Source organism: Centroberyx gerrardi, chromosome 3, assembly GCF_048128805.1.
Source record: "Centroberyx gerrardi isolate f3 chromosome 3, fCenGer3.hap1.cur.20231027, whole genome shotgun sequence".
Classification (NCBI taxonomy): domain Eukaryota; kingdom Metazoa; phylum Chordata; class Actinopteri; order Beryciformes; family Berycidae; genus Centroberyx; species Centroberyx gerrardi.
In genome coordinates, this window is record NC_135999.1 from 7,241,482 (window position 1) to 7,251,513 (window position 10,032).

The following is a 10,032-nucleotide window of genomic DNA, read 5'->3' on the forward strand; positions in this document are numbered from 1 at the left end:
CAAGTTAAATGTAAGACTTTTTAAGACCTTTCTAAACTGGAACAAATGTGATAATGAAAACCTAAAGACACCCTGAATCTAAGTAAAGCATGAATCCAAAATATGCGAAAACAACCTCAAGTTTGGAAGATTCATATAGGCCAGTAGTAGATCTACTACTTGACCTAACTGTACGTTTTCTATGTTCTATTTCCTAATGGTATTTCAGAGGAGAGAAAATATTCTACACATAGATGAGAGCAATTATCTCAAGTATCCTGATGCAGGCACCTGCATAAAATATGGGTCAGAAGTTTACCAGGTCACATATCAAGCAAAATATTACTCTGTAATAAACTACATTACACTATAGCAGCACTGTTTATACAGCAGATACGCTCTCACACCCTGTAACATTACTCCATTAGATTTAGAAACAAAGCTTTGGATGAGAATCATTCAATTAATTTTGAGAAAGGTTTTGATTACAACACATTGGGATTTAAGGGGACTTCCAACTGATTACCTGTGGTGAATTATCAATGTTTTCTGATACATTGGATATATTACTTTATGCCAAGTTATTTCTAGTTTTGAATTTTGAAGAAAATCCACTCGAAATCGATCCCAACCCTGCATTCTGTTCCAATATGGAGATCTTCAAGAAAGCATTACTTATTGCCCACAAGTAAGTTCACAGTGAAGTGGAGAGTGAAATGTGTGAGTCCCTAAAGTATGACAGATACATAGTAGATGCAAATCTGAAATGTGATTCCAGTGTTTGAAGTTTAATCAGGACAACAAACCAAGTAGCATCAACAGTAGTAGTGCAACTTGCAACGGTAGCCTTCATGTAAAAAAAGGGACGAACAAAACACAACGACATTACGACAGAAGCTTGAAGAGAACAAATCCAGGTCAAAACTCCATTCAACAGGTCAGCAGGCAGAGATACACACACATTACCACCACGTCTCCAGCTAAAGGGATCGTTTCTGTTCACCCCCGGCCTGGGAGCTGGTGCAACTCATCGGACAGTAGGAACATTGTAACAGCAGATTTCTGGTAGTGTTGCGACGTCTTGAGGGTGAATGAGCCGTAGCCAGAGCTGGACTAGTGTGGCAGATCAAAACCCTAACAAATCATGATTGACCGAATCAAGTGGGCAGTGTCAAAAGACTGTGTGGTTTATGGGGCCGACTGCAACGCTAGAATAAATTTACAGCCATTTAAGACGCTTTTGGAAGAATTTGAATCCTCTATGGAAGGAAGCATGGCCGACTCCTAAAGACAGCAGTACACTTATTCAAGACTGAACAAATAAACCACACACACGCACGCACGCACACACACAGACCCATAAAACTGATAAATTAATTCGGAGCATGAAAAATAAAAAGGTGTGTACAGCAGATGCTATGATACAAGTCTTTCCCATCAAGAACAACATCTGTGACTTGGAGTAGGCTTCCAAAATGTCACCCATTAACCCCCCTCCCTCCCCCCCTCCCTTCCCCTCTTCATTAAATATCATGTACACCACACATCAGCTTCAGTGTCTCCAGTTCAGACCAGGGCAAAAACAGTAGTTGAGTATATTCGGAGAACTTGAAAAAAGCATGAGGAGCCCTTGATTTACCTCATCTCACACACAAGTGAAATTCCCAACTTTGAGGCTTTTAAAGTAAATCAAGCACACCTCAAGTACTTCAAACATTTGAAACCATATTCCCATTTTTGAAGTTTTTGCTCAGTTGGAAAGTAATGCTCCAGCAGTACCCAGTAATGCCTGTTAGCTTATAATACCCATGTTGGTCCACACGGAGGTGATGATGCACAGCGAACGTGACAAAAGCCACACACACTTTTATTGCCATGGACCAGTGAGGGCGATAAAGCACGAAAGCGTCAGTCCACCTTGCAGCTGCACCCACAAGAGAATAGAGTCCTTCCCTTTGAAAAGGAAGCAAGGCGGCCTCTTCTGCCCCCTGTGGGCCAGAGTGGGGAGTGCGTCCTCCTCAGTGCGGGGTCTCCTACAGGAAGACGAACTCGTCAGTGCTGCCTATATTGTTACTCCGGCTCAGGTTGCCCGGGGGCAGGATGTGGGCTGCAGGCCCGCTGTGGTTGCCGCTGTGGCCCTCTAGTCCATAGTCCTGACCCTGGCCCTCCACAAAGGTAAAGATGGGGTACTTCTCCTTGGATGACGATAGGGCCTGGGAGGAAAACAAAATCGGGTCAAAACTCTTAGCTCCAGAACGCTATAGGCTGGTTTCACAGACATAGCACAAATTTTTTACCCAATTGGGATCTCTATTCAAAAATAGAGTATAAGCATGTCTATGAAACTGGCCCTGTACCTCACACACAGATGCAGGGTTAAACTGAAAAATGCATGCGATACACACTCGTCCATCAAAACCATGTATTTTTAGATTGTCTGTGACCCAAATCTAAACATCTCTAGTTTTATTAGCCTGTTATGATGTTCACTATGTTGCCTCTAACATATCTCCGCACACAGAATGGTCTCTCTAACCACCAGACTACAAACAGACACTACTTAATAGATGACTGGATGAAAAATTCTATTCTTTTCTCTCCTTTAATGCCATCAACTATAGAGTGAAACCTTTTTGGGAACTTGGTGGGCAACAAGAAACAATGAAGAAATGAATACAAATTGTTGATGAAATTGAAACATATAGGTGAAAGATTTCATTTAATGTAAATTGGTATGCAAATAGAACATGTATTTAAGACTGACAAGTGAATAACAGATATAATATAGATATACTGTCTATCAGATAGTGGGAGGAGGGTACAGAAACTCACCACACTGACAGCAGAACAGAGAGACTCAAAGTCCTTCTTGTTCTTGGCGTAAAAGCCGATAGTGCAGCTGGGATCCATGCGGCTGAAGGGCATCTTTCTGGGAGAGCTACAGTGGAATGACTGGACAGCAGTGGAGGGAGAGAGAGATCATACAATAAAGGTCAAAGGAGCAAAGTGTTCAATAAGTGGACATGTAATCTTTAATGGCCTCTACAGTCAAAACACTGTCTGAGTCATGTGTCAAAGTCCTATATGATCTGTGAGAAAGAGAGATAAAAAGCCAGACAGACCGGAGTGAGAGAGATATAGAGACAGAGATACAGAGAGACAAAGAGAGTACGACCAACCTCCAGTGAGAAGTTCACTTGTGTGGCGTCCACCACAGGCTGACAGTAGTGGGGGTCCAGATACAGCAGCTGCTCATCTGACGAACAGGAGGAGGGAGGAGTCAGGTAGAATAATTAGAACCCGCTACCAGGGTCCGAAACCAACACCCGCTAAGCGCCAAATGCCAGTAAAATTTGTCTTGGGCAGATAAATCAGTAAAGACTAAGTATACTTATCATTCTCAAACTTTGTCCCTGCTGGCTCCCTCCTGGCTGCCTGTTACGCTGCTACACATAGTAGTAGTGTCTAAACTTCTGCTTCTCCACTGTCTGGATGGTTAACTAGCCTAATGTTAGTTAAAACTTAACGTTGTTCCCAGGTGGCGACACACAGCAGCTGTGAGGCCACCCCAAAGACAAAATGAAGATAAGACAAAAAACATCCAAGTGAGTGAGCAAGTTTTAAATTAAAACTCTTCTGTAAACAAACGGGTAGTGTGATACTGTGTATCTATGAAAAACTTATATTAATTCATTTGGCCAGTAAAAATTGGCAGGTAATGTTTTTAGTTTACCAGCCCTCTGCCCACAACTGCCCAAAACAACACAGAAAGAGTGGAAAAGGAGTGACGAGTGAGGCAGGATTGGGAGTCCGACACGTCCGGTGAAGGTACACAACGTCTTAATAACACAAGCTCACTTCTTCTCGGAGGAGGTTTGGAGGCAGATACAGCCAACTAGTAATGCTTGCTACTCCACCACCCATCATAACTGGTTTAGCTTTCAGGTGGCTCCTGTTACTTGTGCAATGTCTTGCATGCACTAAACCAAATAAACCAAGTTGTGCCTGTCTGTCAGTGAGGATACTGTGCCTGCTCTCAGGCGACACACAGCGAGTAGAGGCTGGTTCTCACCTTGGAAGCCAACGAAGTACAGCGAATGCTTGGGTTTGCCTCCAATGATTCCAATACAACATTCCAGCTTCAGGATGTTCTGGAAATGAACACACATATTCTCACTTAGAGGTGGAACTAGGGATACTAGTGAGAACTTGACTTAGGCTACCATATGTCATGACTGTAAGAACATGGTTCACAAAAACATGTTAAGGGGACCTTTGTATGTGTATGACAAAATTTGTTCTTGATCTTTTCCAACATTTTAGTCACTCATTCTGGGACTAGCTGAAACATTGCTACCCTTATAATGTGGATCTGAAACAGAAACTGCCCATTTTGGGCTCCAACCTATTCTTTAGGAAACAGTGCTCCAGAGAACACAGCAGTGGATGAATGGGTGGTGTGAGACAAAACGCAGACCTTGACACATTCGATGTAGGAGGGGTTCAGGGCCTCCCCTCCCAGCCGAACAGGCACCAGTATGATGACCGACTTCCAGGCTTGGCTGGACGGATCAGGGGGACTCTGGCTTAGTGACAGATCACACAGACGCACCACATCCTCTTTGTACACTGGAGCGCACACAGGCACAGACAATCGCACACACACACACACACATACTGTACATATTAACAAGAATTGCTTCAGGTGATACCATTCAGAAAGAAAAACTTCAGAGATACTGGTAAAACAAAAGACACTGCTAACTGAACTCTGATGTTGCTAGCTGATCTCTTGCAAGGAACAGTATTTATATCACACACACACACACACACACACACACACACACACACACACAACACAAAGCTAGTCTGTTAACTCACCTGTACAATCCTGAGCCACATACACAGCCAGGTTGTGGACCTCAGAGGTTTTGGCCACTGCTTTCCTAAAAAAACAAAACAAAACAAAAAACAACATGAGTGTGGTAGGACTGTCAATATGCTGCAATATGTTTTCGTAACTCTGATCAATGCTTAACCATGTCCAACTACGCAAATCATTTCAGAAACCAGTAAAGCATCCCTCTTCAGACACGGAGTCCTTACCGCACTATGTGTGCCACGACAGAGGGGCCGTACCAGTCCCCAGCCTTCTTCCCTGAACTCTTGCCGAGCTCCACCAGCTGGTGAACCCCAAAAGGCGCCGGAGGCTGGTCCCCGAACCAGGTGACCAGCCTGCGGTGGACGGGCTCCGCCTGCCTGTCCCTCCCAGACTCGGGCCTCTTCTTCTGGGTACATTTGGGTGCCTGTTCGCCTGTCTGGGACTTCTGGGGGGTGCTGGGTCCCCGTGGAGAGCCGAAGGACGGGATGGGGACTCCTCCAGCGCGGGCTGGGGAGCGCGGTCTGAACACCTCGAAGTCCACATCGGATAGCTGCTGGGCATCTGGCCAAGCCCAGTCTGCAGAACACAAAAAGGCTTGCTCTCAGCCATCGAGTACAGCCAAACGTAACTCAAGAAAAAATATAAAAAGATTTGGGACAAAAATTCTTGTAATCCATCTTGAGCTTTAAACAGACAGTTGGAAGTCTTCTGAATTCCCTACTAAGCAACACCATCAAAACAGAAAACACGATCAACAGAAAGAGTGAGACAAATGGAGGAGAGAAGAAACACACAAGGGGCCACAAGACAGACAAAAGCAGACAGCAGAAAGCGAAAAGAGATGGAGGCAGACAGAATGAGTCAGATGTGGAAAACCAGTGAATAAAAGAACAGAAAAATAATCAGACAAAAGGAGAGAGAGAAACAGCAGAATCAACTAATGACAGAAACAATGGGTGAATAAAAAAACAAAACACAAAGCAGTGGACCGAGGGAGAGACAGAGGGAAAAGGGAGGGGTGGATTAAAGAACTCAGAAGTCAGACAAGGAAAGATGAAAAAGGTCTGTCTTTTTCCACTTAAATCCTGTCAATTAAATGTGTGTTTTAAATAAGCGTTTGCTTTGGCTAGCTTAGAGTGCAATATGGGTGAGGCTCACACTGTTGGGGGACAATCGTATTTGTCTCCTTGTCTGGGCAAAGCAAGATCAACCAGTCCTGATAAAAGTAAGTGAATGCCTTTCACACAGCGCTCTATCTATGTAGATCGCCCCACATTGCCTGTGAGAGAGAGGGTGAGAATGTGTGTGATTAGAGAGAGACAAACCTCGGGGCATCAAATGGACCAGGAGCCCCTGTGCCAGCAGCATCTGGCCGCTGCGGAGCATGCAGCCCCAGCCGCAGTCTGTGGTCCAGCTGGATCCCTCCAGCTGGGGGAACTCCCTCCTGTAGGTCAGCCACAGCCGGGACACAAAGGCCAAGCGGAAACGCTCTACCTCGTCTGAGAGGGAGTGGGGTTAGCGGAAGAGAGGAAGAGAGAGTGAGAGGAAGAGAGAGAAAGAGAGGAAGAGAGACTTGTATTCAGATTGTATGTGGATGCGATTTATCCACATTACATTTGTCTTCGGCAGCCGGATAGAAATCGAATCGCCCAACCCCTATGCTTTCCCTCGCAATATGCAAATTCCTCTTCCTGAATGTAAGCATAGTTTCTAACCATATGTAATGTTTTGGAAGGAGTATAGAGATTATGTTTGTGGCTTGGAGAAACATTTCCATTTACTCTTGGCCAACTTGCAGCCAAAATGCGTCTCAAACCACCTCCGGAGGTTGTTTATGCAATCCTGGTCCCTTACAAATAAATTAAATAGAATGAACAAATCTATATGTCCAAGAGGTCCAGAGAGTTGACACATGTACATGAACCTGGGTGCTAAATCAAGTACTTTCAAGGCCATCCATTCATTTTTCAAAAAATGTTCAGGACTTATTTTACTTTTCTTTCAATCTTTCCTCAATTCACAAACATTCAGGGATTTTCAAAGCCTGTGGGAACCCTGCATTATGGAAGCTCAATCAAGCAATCAAGGATTGCTCCTCTTGTCTGTGATGTGGATTTGGCATGAGAAAGAGCAGTTCACAGGACTATTCTGTGAAATAGAAGCGAGGGGGAAAAGCCTTCATCTTATTTTTTCTTCTATTGCTCTGTGTTTTCTAAAGTCAACCCAGCAACCTGTCAAAGGAAAAGTGCTTATACCACAGTGGTTAACCAACACATACGATACCACAACACCTTGGGTTTCCTCCTCCAACCTGCAATCATACATTTCCCTTTTCAGAGCAAAAATACAAAAACTATTGACAGACACTATTGCTAAGAAAGGGATTAACCTAAACATTTTTACACGTTTGTGTGTTCAGTGCTTACCTTCGCTGTTGAGCAGATAAGAGTGTCCCAGGACAGTGACTGGCGATGTCTTGTTGAAGGAGGTTTTAGATTTGACAGACCAGCCTGAAGGAGAGAGAGAGGAGCAGGGAAAAGGGAAGTTGGCGAGGGAATTCCCAAAGTAGTCAAGAGGGGAAGTTGACTTGCACATCAGATCCATGTCACGGCTGTTTACCCAAGACAAAAGAGTTGTCACGCAAAACATACACATGTAGTCCTACACCTGGGCACATATGCATAAATAAAAGGACACACATGCTCATAAATTCACATACTCCTCCTTCAAGAACAACAACGAACCATATTTGACGTTGTTCCACGCCGACATGAGTTTGGCCTTGAGTTTGTCCACTTCGTCCGGCTCCCCAGCTGCCTCTCTGCTGGGATCTGGACTCTGGTTCTGCCTGTGACCAAAGCTGCCCTGCCGCTCCAGAGGCTGCTGCCTCTGGGTCTCCAGCAGCTCATCCTGCATCACTCCCCCCACATACTGCACGGCGCTGGGGGAAACCGAGTTCATGGCTCAGCGCTCTTAGAGCTGGGCTCTGGCGCTCCTCATTGCAATACAGAACTGAGGGGAAGAGGAGAGGAGGGGAGGGGGGAGAGAGTGAGAGGCACAGCAACACACACGCACACACACACGCACACACACACACACTATAATACATGGGAGGGGATGGAATTATTTTTCTGCCATTTAATTTTTTTTTTTTTTAATAATTTAATTGATGATTAATCTCTTGTTACACGCTTTGGCAATATTGTTTGTTTATGAACTGTCATGCCAATAAAGCACCTTGAATTGAATTGAATTGAAATTGAGAGGAGAGTTAGGTTAGCTATGGTTGACAGGCTGGTTGGGGGTTCAGCTCAGTGTTGGATGGTGTTGAGTTGGAGGATCTTTGTAAAGGACCTATGCTTTCCAAAAGTTCAAGAGTGGTTTGAGTGGTATGCTGAGATGTTGATTCAACTACAGTTAACAACTCTACTCTATTCCTGTTTGCACTTTTCTATTCAGTGTTTACTGAGACAGTTTGTTCTTGATTGACTAAGTTAAATGATGAGGTTACAGATTAACTAGTAGAGATGCAGGTTTCTTGGCTGTCTGCAAGGGCACAAAAATCTGAAAACACTGAAGTCTTGATGTGCATGCTACACAAAATAATCAAATTACATGCTTTTCATTATATGGTATAAGGGAAATAGCAATAGAGATAGTTTGTAAGTAAAAAGCAAGTCTTAACTTCCTGAAAAAGTAGAAAAACGTTTTCATTTTAAGTTTAAAGCGAAGTCATTTTGTGAACTACAGAGGTTGAATTGCACAATGCATGAAACAAGATAACAACCACTAAGGCAAATAGGAGTGACTTTTTAACCCTGCCCTGAAACTGATGAGTAGCAGTTTCAACAAGGAACAGTATTGTCTCTATTGCTATTGATGGGAAAATTAATGTCATCATGTGACAACAGTGTGACAACCAGACTATCGGCTTTTTGACGTCACTGAAAGGAACTGATACAGGCAACTAGTAATGCGGGCTACTGCATCATCCGTCATCATACATGAAGCTGTCAAATACCTACTGTAACTATTACCTAGCTTTCTGTAGAACAATTAGGTAAAATGGTCTGTGCTGTTTTCTTATACTATGTCAGGACCCAAAATGGGTCACATACCTACTTCTGTTGGCCCACACACATACAAATACATACAAATAGCAGTACAGTATGATTGCAGTAGGCCCGGGTCCCACGGCAAATGAGTAAATTTCACATTTGGGTCACAAACTGGAACCTTTGAAGACTCGCTCATGTAAGATGATAAAAGTGTTCTCTCTTTTCCTTTCTTACAACGTCAAATCTAAACCTAATAAACACCATTGACCGACAATAGAGAGACTCCGTACCTGTGTGAGTCCCTACATCCAGGGCCGATCCCTAGACTTCGGTGCCCAGGTCCGTTTCGCCTTGAAAATGTCTAATATGACTTAACCACCCTCCTACGGTTCTGCCTTGGCTTGTCACCGTTGTCTGTCACTCCAACAGCTAAGTTAGCTAAAAAGCTACAAAGCCAGCCGATCTTCACAGGGAGCACACAACTTCACAACACTAAAACCTCCATTTGCTTTAGCTACTGAAAATAAAAGGTTCACAGCTTGTCGCTGTCGCCGTGTTGCAAAAGCTGGTTAAGCTGGTCGTTACCTGGTGGTGGTTTCAGTCATTTTTGCGGTTTCTTCTCTCTTCACCGACGAACATAATCTTCACAGCCGAGTACAGTGTATTTCCGAAAGCTAGCTTGCTACCGTTAGCATTTAACGTTAAGTAAGCGCTGGCCGGCGTTAGCTAGCTAGCGTTCAAGCCGTACTGGTCAAAGATCTTAATGCCTTTTCAAACCAAACACAGCCGATATCAATATAGTGAGACTCTCTTCCTACAGCAGATAAATTAATTTGTACACATTCCAATTGCAAAGATAATCTTTGTAGCGTATTTGGTTTTCCAGACCAGTGGTTTCACGATCACCGTTTGACAGCAGAGGACATTTACTTCCTGTTGTCCTCCCCTGACAGAAGGCGATTGGTTGAACTAATGACTGCAAGCAAACTGATTGGCTAAAATTTAATCAATAGACTTTAGCAGTTTGTCATTGGCTAATATTTACGCTGACAGTTATGCAATGTCTGACGTACACATTATGTGGACTTAATAAAAAAAAAAAAATTATGTAAA

At 43.8% G+C, this 10,032-nt stretch overlaps 1 protein-coding gene across 1 annotated transcript; it reads right to left on the reverse strand.

Moving 5' to 3' along the window:
• Positions 1-752: 752 nt before the first annotated feature.
• On the reverse strand, positions 753-9,825 carry atg4da (autophagy related 4D, cysteine peptidase a). Its single transcript, XM_071913658.2, has 11 exons — positions 9,505-9,825; positions 7,606-7,873; positions 7,288-7,371; positions 6,187-6,360; positions 5,086-5,437; positions 4,861-4,925; positions 4,457-4,608; positions 4,052-4,130; positions 3,159-3,235; positions 2,812-2,931; positions 753-2,192 (listed from the first exon to the last, which is right to left on the reverse strand). Exons 2-11 carry the CDS (start codon positions 7,820-7,822, stop codon positions 2,013-2,015), a joined length of 1,500 nt encoding a protein of 499 aa, XP_071769759.2. The 5' UTR covers positions 7,823-7,873; positions 9,505-9,825; the 3' UTR covers positions 753-2,012.
• Positions 9,826-10,032: the final 207 nt, after the last annotated feature.

Bases quoted from the DNA above. Each gene is read 5' to 3' on its own strand.
- atg4da (XM_071913658.2), bottom strand. From the start codon at position 7,822: ATGAACTCGGTTTCCCCCAGCGCCGTGCAGTATGTGGGGGGAGTGATG. The intron at 7,372-7,605 runs GTTCGTTGTTGT...TCTCTCCTTCAG, and splicing joins GTGGAACAACGTCAAATATG to GCTGGTCTGTCAAATCTAAA. The intron at 4,609-4,860 runs GTGAGTTAACAG...TGTGCGCTCCAG, and splicing joins TGTGGCTCAGGATTGTACAG to TGTACAAAGAGGATGTGGTG.